At 37.4% G+C, this 15,821-nt stretch overlaps 2 protein-coding genes across 2 annotated transcripts in view; one reads left to right on the top strand and one right to left on the bottom strand.

Moving 5' to 3' along the window:
• tet2 (tet methylcytosine dioxygenase 2) overlaps positions 1-6,863 on the top strand; it is a 28,165-nt gene extending 21,302 nt beyond the window's left edge. The window contains exons 3-10 of the mRNA XM_005940021.3: positions 71-161; positions 260-353; positions 439-647; positions 963-1,113; positions 1,207-1,296; positions 2,779-2,916; positions 3,042-3,387; positions 3,806-6,863. Of these exons, the coding sequence (XP_005940083.1) occupies positions 71-161; positions 260-353; positions 439-647; positions 963-1,113; positions 1,207-1,296; positions 2,779-2,916; positions 3,042-3,387; positions 3,806-5,160 (2,474 nt within the window). The 3' untranslated portion in view covers positions 5,161-6,863. The remainder of the gene's footprint in view (positions 1-70; positions 162-259; positions 354-438; positions 648-962; positions 1,114-1,206; positions 1,297-2,778; positions 2,917-3,041; positions 3,388-3,805) is intronic.
• A 575-nt stretch (positions 6,864-7,438) lies between these two features.
• On the bottom strand, positions 7,439-15,258 carry ppa2 (inorganic pyrophosphatase 2). Its single transcript, XM_042227720.1, has 12 exons — positions 14,980-15,258; positions 11,880-11,944; positions 11,757-11,801; positions 11,301-11,354; positions 10,672-10,791; positions 10,421-10,507; positions 10,060-10,186; positions 9,240-9,367; positions 9,040-9,125; positions 8,871-8,940; positions 8,717-8,756; positions 7,439-8,501 (listed from the first exon to the last, which is right to left on the bottom strand). Exons 1-12 carry the CDS (start codon positions 15,167-15,169, stop codon positions 8,479-8,481), a joined length of 1,035 nt encoding a protein of 344 aa, XP_042083654.1. The 5' UTR covers positions 15,170-15,258; the 3' UTR covers positions 7,439-8,478.
• Between the last annotated feature and the right edge of the window lie 563 nt (positions 15,259-15,821).

The raw sequence follows: 15,821 nt of genomic DNA, 5'->3' as shown, positions 1-15,821 counted from the left end.
CTTAAGTTCAGCCTAAAACAGGATGGGCCAGTTGTATTGTATATATTAATATGTTTTGCTTTATGACTAGAACAAATAAGTGAGAAGGATGAAGGCCCATACTACACTCACTTGGGGGCAGCACCAAGCATTGCTGGCATACGGGAAATGATGGAAAAAAGGTTAACAAAAAATCTGAAGTGGAATAATATGACTGTTACATAGCTACAATGTACAGTTTTACCTGTGTTAATTTAATTGCTTTTATTCTGCTTTAAAGGTCTGGCCTAACAGGGCGCGCCATCAGAATTGAGAAAGTAATATACACCGGGAAGGAAGGAAAAAGTACACAAGGATGCCCCATAGCCAAATGGGTATAAATATTTTTTCTATGCTCCCCCTGAGACTTCCCTTAAATATCTTTGTGTGCACATATTCCCATACTTTTCATCATTTCAGGTGATTCGTCGATCCGGTGAAGAAGAAAAGCTATTGGTTTTGGTGCGGGAACGCCCTGGCCACAGATGTGCAACAACCTGCATCATTGTTGTAATTCTAGTTTGGGAAGGGATTCTGCCAAGTCTAGCTGACCGCCTCTACCTCGAGCTAAGTGAAACTCTAACAAAACATGGAACCCTCACCCAGAGACGCTGTGCTCTCAATGAGGAGTAAGTGACACCACTGTGTAAATCACATTTAGCCACTCAGACTTTATCTAATATTTGCTATCACATATTTATATAATATAAAAACTCTATCTTAAGGATCTCCTTGCCAGTGCCAAAATATTCCACCATTCTCTAAACCAAACAGTTTTCAGTTTGTTTGTTTTTTTGCGTCCATGGAAAATATAGTTAATGCCTTTGCTTTTATGTATTTCTGTTCATTACTTTTTGGTTTTTTGCTTCAAGTCCAGTTCCCCCTTTGATCATGAGATTATCATTCTGACTATCACAGTCCTAATTTTTGCTCTGCCCTTGCAGGAGGACATGTGCATGCCAGGGATTAGATCCTGAAGCCTGTGGAGCATCATTCTCCTTTGGCTGTTCCTGGAGCATGTACTACAATGGCTGCAAGTTTGCCCGGAGCAAAGTCCCAAGAAAATTCAAGTTACTTGGAGATGATGTGAAGGAGGTACTTTTTGAAGTTTAAAATATTATTCACATTGTGTTTACCTTGATTAAGCTGACATGCTATTTATCTTAATGCTTACATTTTTCCATTTAGGAAGAGAGAGTGGAGAGCAACTTTCAAAATCTGGCAACTTTACTGGCTCCCTTGTATAAAACTATGGCACCTGAAGCTTATGGAAACCAGGTGAATATCTGGACATATTTTTCTTTCTTTCTTTCTTTCTTAAACTAAAATAAAAAAAATTAAAATACAGTTTCTTATTACCTGGTAAAACCTAAACCAATTAATATTTACATACTGCACATATATTTATATGTGGCTAATGCAAATTGCAAAGAGGGAAGTATTTGGAGAATTTTATCCACCAGAGGGGATTTTAAATCAAACAATCAAGATGTGAAGGCTTTTCACTTTAATTTTGGGAGTTTCTTAAAAATGACACTGCAACTTTTTCAAAATTACAGCCATTTTGGTACAGTGCTTTATTCTCTAAAGCTCAAAAGTACGAAAAAAAGCCCAACTAAATATTTTTTTTAAATAAAATCTATTGCTTTCAGTGACAGCCTAAAGTCAACTCTTTTATCACACCTACATTGTTTGATTTAAGATCAGTGTTTGTGGTGTACAGAGGCAAAGAAAACCTGTGTCCTTGTCCAAATTTTTATAGACCTTTCTTACAAGAAAGCTGTATATTACTGTTAAGCAGCCAAGATTCAATCTTGTTCTCTGGCATGTATGAAAATGCTAGATCAATGGAACAAAGGAAAAAAAAAAATCTAAGTCAGTGCATTCTCTGTTGATGCACAGATGAAAGAAGCCTAAACCATAAAAGAAATCACTAATCGCTAAAATCATCAAATACTAAATTACTAAAAAAACATGACTGGCTGCTTAATTAAAACAATACTGACTGTGATGCAACTTCTTTTGTAAAAGAGATGAAAAAAGAAAAGCAACTCTTCCTCAGTGAATGGAGAATGGCAAAGTAGGAAGTAGACTCTTTAAATATAAACAGTCAGTTACGCAGAGAGAAATATAGTAGCATAAAACCATTGATTGCAAACACTGATATATATTTATGGTATGTGAAAAAAAGTGATCAACTTAGAGAAGTTATCCATCTGCATATTAGTGCATATTAGTGCACTGAATACTTGAGCTACAGACGTAGGGTATCCAGTGGCTCTGCTATGCTGCAAGTGCATAACTTAGGCCTGTTTATCACTGTAAACAGTCATTGTAAAGTGAGTGGGTTACTAAAACCCAAGAGGCAATATGAGTGAAGATCTTTATCCTATGATGGAACATTTCTATCTCGATGGTGTCATTTCTTCTATAATGAAAATGTCCTCATTTATAGGGTAAGAGAAATCCCTAAATGTAAAATGATGTGCACCATAAATTATACTTTTATAGTCAGCTGATCTCACCCTAGTTGAACACCCATGGAAAAGCCGAGGGGAATCATGTGGTCTATATTAAAAAACATAAAGGAACTGTAAAAATTGTCTTCGTGTAAACAGTTTTGAAGAATTGTCATAAGTGATTTATGCTACCCTGGTAGAACACCTTACGTTGGCTTATCATTTTGTTGTTTTTTGTAGTGACCTTCACAAACTTTTAGGCAGCTTATTTAAATTAACTTCTTTTTGTTCCTGAACACAGGTGGAACATGAACATAGGGCTTTGGATTGCCGTCTTGGGCTCAAGGATGGCCGTCCTTTCTCTGGGGTTACTGCTTGTATGGATTTCTGCGCCCATGCTCATAGAGACCTCCACAACATGCAGGGTGGCAGCACTGTGGTAAGGATAAAAAAGGGAAACACATTTTTCTAAGTACTTTAGAAAAATGCCGGTTGAATATATTTGCATAAATTCAACCTGCAAAGCCATTTAATTCAGATAGTAATTCTTTTATTTTTTTTCAGGTGTGTACATTAACGAGAGAGGATAACAGAGGGATTGGAAAGATTCCAGAGGATGAGCAGCTTCATGTCTTACCTCTTTATAAAGCTTCCAACACTGATGAATTTGGAAGTGAGGAAGGTCAACAAGAAAAAATAAAGTCAGGGGCTATCCAAGTTCTCAGTGTTTTCCGCCGCCAGGTGCGCATGCTTGCAGAGCCTGCTAAATCTTGCCGACAAAAAAAGCTGGATGCTAAGAAAGCAGCTGCCAACAAGAATGCCATGCTGGAAAGCACCAACGATAAAGGAGAGAAGGCCAAATCAAAAGCTGGCACTTTTGAGAATTCTACTCAGAGCAATCCAATGGCAGGTAGGGTAACAAATTATTTTCTCTTCATAGGTATCCCTTGATTTCTCTGAACTGAGCGGTTTCTGTCATATTTCAGGCTTGCTTCCAGAACAAAATGAGGTGTGCATCAGAAGTTAGTGAGGGTGCTCTATGCCTATACAGCTTACCAGGGCTGTATAGGTTGGACAGGTTTTACCGTTGGAAAAACATGAAATGTATTCTAAAAAAATAAATAAAACATTACATCTTTATTGATTTATGTAGATATATAACCTTTCATTAATGGTACAGTGTAGGCTGTCAAATGTGTCTTTGTGGGGGAAAGCGTTAAACATGTTTTTTCTTTGTAGCAACATATTGTTGGAACACTAAATTGAACACCAAAAGACCCACAAATAATGATTTTACAAAAGGTGACACAATGGATTTTGTTTTCCAGGACTTATTCCAGGTGCTGTAGGAGCAACCCGTCAATCATGTCAGCCACAACACCCCCTAGGGGTCCATCAGCAGCAGCAACACCACCAGAGCATTCTCCCTCCTTATCCTGGCTCAACAAATGCTGCTTTCTCCAGGTTTCCCAACCATAATGGGTCTTTTCCAAGCACTTCAAAGCCAGGAAGTATATATTCCCATCAGCCATCATCTTCCAGCCCTTATCCTTCCCCACTCCATGCATCAAACTCATACATGAATGCATCCAATCGTCCATACCTCGGTTATCAATGTAATGGAGGAATTCCCTTTGACAACTACAATCCATATTATCCCCCAAACCCAAAGCACTTAGAAATGTATCGACAACAACGGCCGACACTTTACTCAGAGCAGCAGTATGGCATACGGCGTTATGAGGTCAATTACCCACCAAGATATGGTGAGCCAGGCTTACAGGTCAATGGTTATAATGCCAGCAGCATTAGACCAGTTCCTCCCATGCGACCTTATGGACCTTATACTCCTAACAGCGTCTCAGATCCCCGGTTTATGGACCCCCTCTCAAGAGCATCCTCAGCCCATGCAGGCGTAGATTACAAAACTGCTATGAGCAAAGGCAATCGGTTTGGAGAATGCCCAAATCCATATCTGCCCCAGAACCCTCAAATGCTGTCCCCAGGCCAAGATCCTTTCCATTTGCAAATCAAAGCAGAGATGGGTATGCCTGGTCCACAAATGCTTTCTGCTCAGTCTGGCAGTATGTGTTTAAACCCTGAAACACAGTCAGGGTTAAGGTTGCCAAATGGAAGCCTCATGGGTTCCAGTATCAAGCTGGAGCCTGGAACACCACAGACACCCACCACGCCGCAAAAGCCAGAGCTGTGGTCAGACAACGAGCACAATTTCTTAGACCCTGATATTGGTGGAGTGGCTGTGGCACCTAGCCATGGCTCTGTCCTTATTGAGTGTGCAAAACGGGAGCTCCATGCGACAACGCCCCTTAAAAATCCAGATCGCACCCACCCAACCCGTATTTCCTTAGTGTTCTACCAGCACAAAAATTTGAATGAAGCCAAGCATGGTTTGGCACTGTGGGAAGCAAAGATGGCGGAAAAGGCTAGAGAGAAAGAAGAAGAAGCAGAGAGGAATGGCGGTGAGGGGACTCCTAGCAAGACCAGCAAAAAGGGGCCTAAACGTGAGCATTTAGAGTCATCAGAGACCACAGGGGAGCCTCCTTACAAACGTTATATCAAGGCACTAATGGAGGGATCTTTGTCATGCACAACAAACACGTATGTCAGTACATCTCCGTACGCCTTCACCAAGGTTACAGGGCCTTACAGCCAGCTTGCGTAGAAAACACTCATTAAGAAGACCCTTGAAGGTGCTATGACAAACAAGACCACAGGCACCAATGCCCTCCCATCACCCTTTTGTTGTAAAAGGAACCTGTGATTAGATGAGCTACAAATCACCTTTCACCTCTTTAACAATCAAGCTTTACCCGTTTACCCTACAAAGGTTGTATTTATTCTTCTTTGGTAACTTTTGCAAGATACAAACTCTCTGGTGCTTTTATTCTGATACACACGGATCTATTTTAGCTGTAAAGAGTGAGTTTTGGTGGTTTTTATTTTTCTTTCAAAGTTTTTTGGAGATTTAATCTTGGCATAAAACACTGACTTTTTGTAAATGACAACATTCACGGTGCTAAAAAATTATGCTTATTACCTTTTATTTTAATTCAAATGCCTTTACACTAACTGCACAGATAAATGTCAGCGGGACACCGGAAATATCATGCCAACATACAAAATGCTTTTCGAAAAGCCAGTGTTTTTTAAAACACATTTGGTAATGATAGTTGAAGCTGAAAAAAGTTTTGGTAGTACCTTTAAATTATAAGATCTGGTAAAAGCATATGTCTGCATTGAAAGCATGTCATTTCTAAGCAACACATTGTGACATTCATGAATTTGTAAGGACTTGGGGGTTGTATGAACAATCCATAAAGGTGTCCATGCAAAAGTTTTAACAGTTTTATCAATTGCTGGTGCTTCTTTCACTTTCCTATGTCATTTTTACTGTAAATTGAGCCATTCTTTTATGGTGCATTTTTGAAAGAAAAAAAAACAGAGAGAAAGATCTCGGTTTTTCTGGTTCCTTTTCCAGGGTTCCTTTGTTTATCAATTTTTTTTTTTTTAAACGTTCCTTACAACAGGTTAATTGAACACACCTGGTGATTGTGAATATTACATGTAGATTTTTCTGTGGTGCTTAGTAAATGTGCTTTTTAAACACTGAGAAACATGATACTGGGTGAGCTCAGTGTCAGTTTCAGAGGGCAGCTGGCTTGCTGTGTGGTCTTTACTTATTGTAATCTAACTGTAAGATAAACAGGTGAGATTTGTACAGTAAATTAATATTCCTTTTGGAATTCCTGTTAGAGATTTTTTGTTGCAAAGAATGCTAACAGCCTGTTTCACTGTATTTCTTTGGGTTTCAAATGAATCTATTCATAAGGTGCTACTCAACCTACTAGAAACATAAAATGTGAGACTCTTTGGGAGGTGAGAAGGCTTTTAAATAGTGTACAGTACAAACCTGTCATATACCTCAAACATTTGGCAATAGGATTATAACATCTTTTTCTTTCTTTATTCGTTTATTATTTTCAAAATGTTGATCACACTTAAAATTCAGGCCACCAAAAGGCATAAAAGTTCATTTCTTACTTTCTTATGAATCTGCAAGAAAGTATTACTTGAACTTGAATCTTTAATATTACTGCAAAAATCAGGGACATTTTCAACTAATTTTGTGTACATCTGCATTGCCTGTATTAATGTGGTTGTTTTGTTTTTTTCATATTCAGGGACTTGCCATTGCATCCTGAATCCCAATATGGTTCTTGTTTGTTATATTTCACACAAAATTATTTTGTGTGGAAAAATATACTTTCCTGCAGTTTTGTACGTATATTTTAGCAAGGAGAATGGAGGTAATAGTAATCTGAACATATATGCACTGAGCTGACTAAAGGGAACGATATTGACTTTTAAAAAAAAAAACAAAAAAAAAACAAGAAGCAATTTTTTGCTTATTTTACGAAGCAAGACCAGAGCAGTGATTAAAATAGTTGCACATCTTTGTGCCTGTGTATACATTTATTTATAACCACTAAGCAACTGTACAATGACTTCTTCCCAATCTATTTGATTGAATTAATGTAATTAAATTAATGACAGTCATGCTAAAGCAACAACTCACCCCACTTTTCAATATTCATTTTCTTAAAGCACTTCATTTCTTTTTCAGGAAAAAAAATGTAATGTAGAATTTCAAAATGTTTTATTTAAACAGATTGTTTATGTGTTAAAAAAATAAATTATGTCACAATGTACATACCAAGAATTTGTATTTCAGGAGTATAACTCATTCTTCAATGTTCATGTTGGTTCTTTTTGTTTGTCAATTCTACCATAGTTTGTCCTTTGAGACCCTTTCCCAAGTTAAAATGATTTTGGTTAGATAATCCAGAAAGTTTTTTGTAAATATTACACTCACTGTCGCTGCAATGGTTACAGTTATAGTATCCCCATAGTTCAGTTAGTAGTTCTAGTTTTTTTTTTTAAATCTGTTCTGTAAAAATAATCATATAGAAATGTTAAATTTCATTGTACAGTACCCAGCTACAGTAGCAGGTCGTTGTTGAGAGAGCCAAGGTGTAGTAAGAAATAGCGGGTTAAAAAGCATAGCCATACTTGAAGATGCTTCAGAGTGATTCTGAGTGAGTCAACATTACTTGAATGATTTTCTGGGCTTAGCTAGTATGCTCATCTCAAAGGTTAAGCCAGCAGTTCATACACACTTGGTCTTTTTGCAGTTAGACACTAAAAGGTATAAAAAAAGTGCAACTTTTTGCCTGTAATTTTACTTTTTTAAAGCTTCCCTAGTTCTCTTGAAGTTTGGTATGCTACAAAAGAAAAAAGAAAATCAAATTGAGGATGGGTATTAATACTGTAAGTATTGTAATGTACTGAATGCAGTTTATTTGAAAGCTGTTTATTATATCATTCCTGATGTTGCTGATATGTGGGTGTTTTTTTAAATAAAATTTATATTTATTTAAAGCACTTTTATTTGTTACTTCCAAGTTAATCACAATATCTAAATTCTGTGTTTTATCCACAAGTTGAAATTTGTGATGTGAACTTATAAAACACACATAATGAAAGATTTTCCTTTTAATTTACCCAAACGTTTACTTGTTACATATAAAGTGTGTGGTTCTGTATCTGCAAGAACAATTACATTTGTACAGGAAATTAGAGGACTATATAAATATAAACTAGACATGGCCACAACAGTCCTGGAATACAAATACAGCATGATTCACAATCATAAAAAAGGAGTCCTTTTTCCCCCATGACAAATAATAATCGACATACTAGCAAAAAATTCAAACACGTGTCACTTGTGGCACCATAAATCAGACCCGACTTCAAGTCTGGTACTTTAGCACAATTCTTCACTTGGTGTGTTTCTTTTATTCAACAAATAACAGAGTGTCGATGGCTCTCTTTTAAATGGCTCCATACAAAATAAGAATGCAGAAGAATCCCTCATTAGGTGTTCAGACGTTTTGACTGTATCCATGCTGTTTTGGGAGTGTCAGACAAAATGCCACTTTTCCACTGTGCAAGAAGAGGTTTAGAATGGCAAAGAATTATTTAAAATGTATCTCTTTTATTTTTGTAATTGAACAACTGTTGCAAAGCAATTTCCCTGTGTGGAAATCCAAGTATGATTCTTGGAATACGTTCTTCTCTCTCACTTTTATTTATTCATCGATTAATTTATGTAGCTAGAAATATATTAATAAGTCTTTTCTTTTTTTTTTTTAACTTACCCTCTGGAGACACAGGATGTGCGCTGCCAAATGCAGGAGCCTGGAGAATGAAAATATAAAAATAAACCTACCACACTTACTCATCGTGTAGCTTTATATCTTACTGCTGCAATGGCTACCAATAGTGTGAAACAAGAACTAGTAAAGTTCTTACCGACTGAACTACTTCTCTGGCCTCATCAGTGGTACATCTCCAAGGGCTATCACAACATAACGTGTTTTTGCTGAAGAAAAAAGCAAAGAGTAGTGCTCATTATACTTTCATAGCCAGTTACATCATATGCAAACACATAAAGCAGGAGTTTTGTCTTCAACTAACTTACCAGTCAATTCCTCCAGTATTTTTTTGCTTCTGTACTAGTGCCCTCCAGTGCTCGTGGGTGGACTTAATGATCTCAACTGCAAAGTCCTATCAACAGAGATAGAGACTATTTTGTTTTTTGCTGTCTCTTTCGCTAACTGCATGGACTGCAACTAGTAGCAGACTGCCATGTCATATGATTGTTACAAAGGTAGTAAGTACCTTGTCTTTGAACTCCCCATTGAATCCAAATTTGTTTTCAGGCTTTCCATCCGGCACCTTATATTTCCTAAACCACTCAACAGTGGCCTCTAAATGACCGGGTCGGTTCTTGCGGACATCCTCTATATCTGCAGAAAACACATTCAATAACATGAATTCGGGAACTAAATTGTGCAGCAAATATTCAGTGAGAAAATTTACAGTTAGCAGTTTCTAAGATTATAATTTATGACACAATGTAGCTATACAACACTAATACAACAAAAGGATTCAAGTTAAAATGAATGCAGGGTTAACAATATTTAGAACATGCTGTATGAGGTTAAGAAATGCATTAAACATGTTGGCTAGGGTACAGTGTGTTTTGGAAAGACACGTTGAATATAAACACAGCAATGTTTACAGCAAAATCTCCACAGGGTACAGACTTTGCCAAGTGTTTTAACTACAGAGTGCAAGTCTGCATTTCTCCCATGATGTCTGTGTTGGATAAACAATCAACTGAATCTGAAATGGGCAGGTACATTAGTATCTCGCTCCTGGTACGTGGGCAAATGCAAATCTGACAAGTAGTGCACACTGGCTGCATAGCTAACCTTAAACAGCTCTACATGTGCTTAATCTTCTTGTATAGAATAAGCAGATTAAAATGAAATGGTATTTTTGAATCAGGGTAGAGAGCAGATCACTTTATCATTTTGAATCTGCCTTAATCTTTCTGCTGCCATGAAACAGTAAAATAATTACTAATAATCACTAATGTACGTTAAATTAATTACATGTTACCAGTTCTTGACTTTCATTAGTTTAAAACACTCACTATTTAGATTTTTGGCATCAGGGTCTTCAGCATTGATAGCTATGACCTTCCAGTCCATTTCTCCTTCATCAATCATGGCCAAGATGCCAAGCACTTTTACTTGGATAACCTGACCAGTAGAGCACACCTGAAGAACCAAACAACACATAATAAATCATCAATTAATAAAAAGCAATACTACATAAATTGCACATGTATATACACTCACTGACCACATCATTAGGCGCACCTGTTCACCTAACTGTTAACACACATATCTAAGACTCATGATTCATTAGATATGACTTGCTAGCAATCCTAGAAAGGGGTACCTAATAGAATGTCTCTAATAAAATCAATGTACAGTTTTAAGCTGTATTACCTGGGTGCCTATGTCACAAACATCAATGGGGTCATTGTCACCACAGCAATTAGTTTCTTTGTCTTTCTGGCCCGGGTCTTCCCACGTCTTCAGTTCAAGCATGTAAGAAAACAATCATTCAGGTATTTGTAAAATATAATTATTGGAATATATTTAAATACAACAAAATGAACTGCAGTACTGTTATTTTGAAACAGATATGATGAAAATGAAGAAGGAGGAGGCTTATCTCATACTGTGCTTTTCCTCACCTGTGGAAGTGCCCCATAATTCCAAATGTAACCTTTATGGGGAAATATGTTGGCAACATAGCGGAGCTTTCCTTTCTTTTCATCCTGCTTGATCGGATTCAGCGGTTCCTTTATCGCAATCTGGGAATTGAAGCAATTATGAAGGTGTGTGTTTTTATGTGCGTGTTTGTTGTTTTTCCACTGTTGAAGCGCAGCTGAAGAAATTAGGTAAATAACTTTCACTTCTTAAATGTCAGGAACTCCCCACTTTCATGCTTAGCTAGCTAGCTAAATGAAAACAGCTTCAGGGCACTGCTATTCTAACTTCAGAAGTGGGAGGCAACTCATTCCATTACATTTTAAATGCGGTATAAATTTCCTTGTGGTGAGTTACATTTAGTTTTGTAAGTCAGTTACAACTCAAAAAGCCACATCAAATGCTTATCTAAAGATAAATAAAGCGTCTTCCAGTTGTCGTTATGCTATCTGATTTAAAAACAAAACCACGACTACAATTTCTTAAAAACAGATGACTGTGCATAATAACCTTTCTTCCAGTGCAACAGCAGTTGTCATAGGGTATAGTAGAATGTAATGTGTGATACCTTACCTGTAGCATGTACGTACATGACTACTTTATCTATTCTTACCTCCATTTTAGCATTTGACCATCTCGGTACCTCCACCACCATGTTGTAGAGCACCTGAGAGAAACCAAGAAAGCCAAATACCTTATCCTGATTGTTTTAGATCAGGGGTGTCAAATTCAAATACACAGTGGGCCAAAACTCAAAACTGGAACAAAGTCGCGGGCTAACGTTAATATTTATTGAAATATATTTAATCCTCCAGATATAAGAATGAATCTTTTCTTATGGACTCAAACACGTTTTGCTGAAAAACTGAATATGGAACAAGCAAAGCTTAATACTAAACAATATATATATTAGCTGTATAATACCAGTAGGCCAGCTCTAATAGTAATTTGGTTTGGCTTCGCGGGCCAAATGTAATTAGGCTGCGGGCCAAATTTGGCCCGCGGGCCAGAGTTTGACACCTACGTTTTAGATGGTAGAAGTGACCTGAAACACTTAATCGAACTTTACCTCACTCTCACTCTTCTTGGACTTTTTAGCAGGTACATCATTTTCCTTAAGAAAATAAAATAAATAAAAATGGTTAGAATATTAGATTCATGTGAAAACAGACCTTTGCTATCTAACCCTTACCTGTTCTGTCTCTGCTATTAGTGGAATATCGTGGAATGGCGAAATGTATTTCCCATCTGAGGTTTCTAAAAAACAAAAAAACAAAACATAAATTAAAACTTTAGCAAAGTACTTCTGTGCATAAACATATTACTCTTAACAAATATTTTACAATTGAATTCCAGATGTCTGTTTAGTGTAGGGAACAAAAACTTAAATCTTGTTATTTTTGAGGTGATTGGATATCTATATCTTGACACTTTCCACACAAACATCATAAGAGATGTCACAACAGTTTTTTTAAACAGACTAATCGGCATAAAATACAAAGAAAAAAATCATAATAATGACGATGATGTCATAGTTCATATTTCAAAGAACTGGGGTGCCACTTGTTCCTGGTGTTTAAAATATAAGTATTACTCATTTTATTTATTTATTTATTTAGGACAGTGCATGTTAATGAACATAAATGTAAAAAAAAATTACATGAATGTAAACATACCAGATTATAGCCAAGGGCTAATTTCCATCTGTTGTCCTTAAGCATAAAAATAGACATAATAATTCATAAAAATTCATCATTCATTCATAATAAAAACTCCATCACCAAACTTACACATACACACCATTCTGTTCCCAAATAAAACATTAAAACTATACAACTCATACATGATCACACACTTGATTTGTCCATAACCAGTTTTTAACCTTTGCCTTAAACAAATTGAGTGTAGAGCATTCTCTAATGGGTTGAGGAAGACTGTTCCACAGATGGCCTCCCTTGACAGAGAGGACATTTTGCCCAAATGCTGTCCGTCTGTGGGGTATAAACAAGTCTCCTCAGATTGAAGCTCGAGTGGTGCTGTCTGAGCTTTCTTTATGCCTAATGAACTGCTTTAGTGGTGGTGGAGCATATCATTCAGGCAGGGACTGTTTACTTGGGCTTTTGAAGTGGGGGTTGTATGAGGTTCTGATGAGTCAGTGTTACCTGCAGTTGACGGCAATAAGCACAACCTCAAGCAAAAAGGAGAACTGACTAGCACGGAAATTGCCACTGCTTTAGCTCCCATTAGGAAGCTCTTCACCACAAGGAAGTGAAACTTTAACGTCCCACCAGATTCCACTGACCAAAAACAGTTATGTTACCTCCCAAAAACATAAGGTCTTAATTAACTGCCGCCTCAGTCAGTTAGTGAAAATGACATTCACACCAACTAGACTAGCAACCCCTGTTTTGTCCTTGTGTCCACAAATCAACAGACTTTGGTGTATGTTGTCACATGCAACAGAACACAGACAAATATATATACACGGTCAAGCCTTTAAGCTATTACCGGTGCAGCAAAACAAAGCTTCAAGGGACAAGGTTACACTCAGACAGTGCACCGAGGACAGACACAAACCTTGCAAACACTGCTTTACAGAAGAACAGCTTTACAAAACACAGCATCAAACTATAACAGTATTAATGACGCTGTCGGCTAATATCTTTTGAAAACATATTTTAATTGATATACTGCCCAGTCATAGGTACACTATTACTCTACTTTCTCAATGCCAATGGAGGAAACTAGAAAGTGAGGTAAAATTAAAAGCTTTTCAGTTTCAGACAGTTTTGCAGGGTTCAATAAATGTGCAAATACTTTTGATGTTAATCTATTCATTGATCATTATTATTATTGTTATTATTATTATTATGCAGGTGGGAAAATTATTAAAATTATTAAAATTATTAACTTAAACTGCTCAATCTTCTGACAAAGTTTCATTATGAGTCTTATTATTTGACTAAACAATAATAAATTATCTACATAAATCACAGGCATCAGTACAGCCCTTCTATTGTGGCCAAAGCTTTAAGAAGTTCCTGTATTACTGACAGTAACAGGAAAAGAACAATTGCCTTTCTAATGCACAATACCAAAGCGATGTTCAATCCCAAACACACTCTCAGGCGTACGTTTTGCAGTGCATTTCCATGCATGCAGCCCACACGTTAGTGCACTGCAGTGTGCATGTTGTTGCTGCATGTCTGCAGCCTTCTGCTTGAAACAAGATTAATCAAATATTACAGCATTTTCTTTAAAACTGTGATTCAAGTTCCCTTTTTTTTTAAAGCAATTATTATTGTGAAAAGCAAAAATGCATTCATTTCCAGTCCAGTTTCCTCATTACTACCATGTGCACACTATAACTTGAATATCCATGTTTATTGATACTTGCATTTTCATTTAAAAAGTGGCACTTTTACATTTTCTGGTAATTTACTGATGCAGCAGTAAAGCGCTAACAGTGAGGTCATACAACACATTTTAATACTCCAAGAAAACAGTGCCTTGTAGTGTGAACAAACTGGACTGTCCCAACTCCTTACACTCTCCTGGCTTGGGCTAGTGCCATTCACAATCTGAACCAGAATAGTTTATTTTAGTTTCTCAGCTTCTCTCCTCCTTATCACAATAATGTTCACGATTTTACAGATACTGTGGTGTAATTAAGGAAGCTAAATGTATTTGTTTAATTAAGTTAGGCTTTTGTCACTGAGGAAGCACTGGAGTTCCCTGCTCAGGTGTAGATTGCGATCACACAGCACCACATCAGAGTTCAACCCCAGTGCGGTTTTGGGGTCAAGCATGGACCTTTGCTGTGCCTGAATAAAGCTTTATATCTGGTTTCATCCCTGTTGTTACGTTTTGATAAAGAAAATTCATGATCTACAACACGGTTTGACTTGATATGATGTGTCTTGATGATAGAAATGCATCCATTTTTGGTTTTGCTTGAGGTTTTGCATGACTGGCATCCACGTGGCCAACAAACAGGAAGTACAACCCACGAGGAACACGCACCTCTTCCTCGTTTCTCCGTATGCGTACTTTCAAAACACGTGACAACGACGGCTAGCGTTAGCGGGATTTTGGCACTAAAAGCAAAGCCGTAAAAGAGCCGCTTGGGCAGGAAACATAACTCAAAGGTCAAGCGTTTACCTTGACCTGCATGTCGATTTATGGTTACCACAACACGGTCGGACACCAACCTTTGAGACTGTGCTAACCAGCTGCAGCATTCAATGCAAAAACAGGCATGGTTCCTTTCACAATGGCGGAAATTAACTTACTAAAATAAAGCCTGTAGTCGGGAGAGTTCTGGTGTCCTCTCTGCTCCGTTTGATAGTGCATCGTTTTTCTGAAATAATACTGGTGCGAAACAGCTGCTGCTTGTGCAATAACTTTGCGGCTAGAGGCGGAAAATGTGCCGAAAACTGTCACCAAACACCGGACCGATAAGCGTAACATCAGTGCTCTCATTATACAGTTCTTACTTCCCCCGTCTTAGTTCCTGCTTCCCGTCCTCCAGCTTCTGTTTCAACAGCCTCGGCGTGAAACCGCGGGCTTCCGGTCAGCGCGTTTCAAAATAAAACACCCCAAAGCTGCGGACGTAGTTTTGTGTGACGCAGTTTCTACATGAAGGTGCGAATGTACTGTATATTTTATTTATTTTTCCCATATTCAGGCCAGCACTCTTCGACATATTTAGTCAGTGCAGTGGCCCATATTTGACCTGCGTTTAGTCTGTTTTATTCAAACAGTCTCCAAAGTGTAGAAGCGTTTTTTTCTTTAACACGATCTTCTTGTTTGTTTTGTTTTTTATTTGGTATAATAGTGTAGTGTCACGTATAAGTAGCCTGGTCTCATGCCTCAAGTCTGTTCAGTTGTTCGTCTGTTACCAATACATTGTTTTTATTTTATTAATAATAAATCATATTTTAACCGGAAGTAATTATTTCTAACTTAATTTTACAATTAGTGTAGCAGCCACAGAAAGGATTGTAATGGGTAGTAGCTTTATTTTTACTGCCCCCTAGCTGTCGTTCAGGTCTTTCTACTTTTTTCTTTGTGTCCCTTTTCTCCACCTTCCTGCCTGTCAGCTTGAAATTGTTATATTACACACGTACTGAGT

This window comes from Haplochromis burtoni, unplaced genomic scaffold (assembly GCF_018398535.1).
Source record: "Haplochromis burtoni strain Fernald_Lab_line unplaced genomic scaffold, NCSU_Asbu1 Contig_277, whole genome shotgun sequence".
Taxonomy (NCBI): domain Eukaryota; kingdom Metazoa; phylum Chordata; class Actinopteri; order Cichliformes; family Cichlidae; genus Haplochromis; species Haplochromis burtoni.
This window is presented reverse-complemented; position numbering and strand designations above follow the sequence as displayed.

Excerpts from the sequence above, each read along its gene's own strand:
- ppa2 (XM_042227720.1), bottom strand. The coding sequence starts at position 15,169 with ATGAGAGCACTGATGTTACGCTTATCGGTCCGGTGTTTGGTGACAGTT. Across the intron at positions 10,792-11,300 it reads GGTCAAATGCTAAAATGGAG|ATTGCGATAAAGGAACCGCT; the intron begins GTAAGAATAGAT and ends TTCAATTCCCAG. Across the intron at positions 10,187-10,420 it reads TTTGTGACATAGGCACCCAG|GTGTGCTCTACTGGTCAGGT; the intron begins GTAATACAGCTT and ends TTGGTTCTTCAG.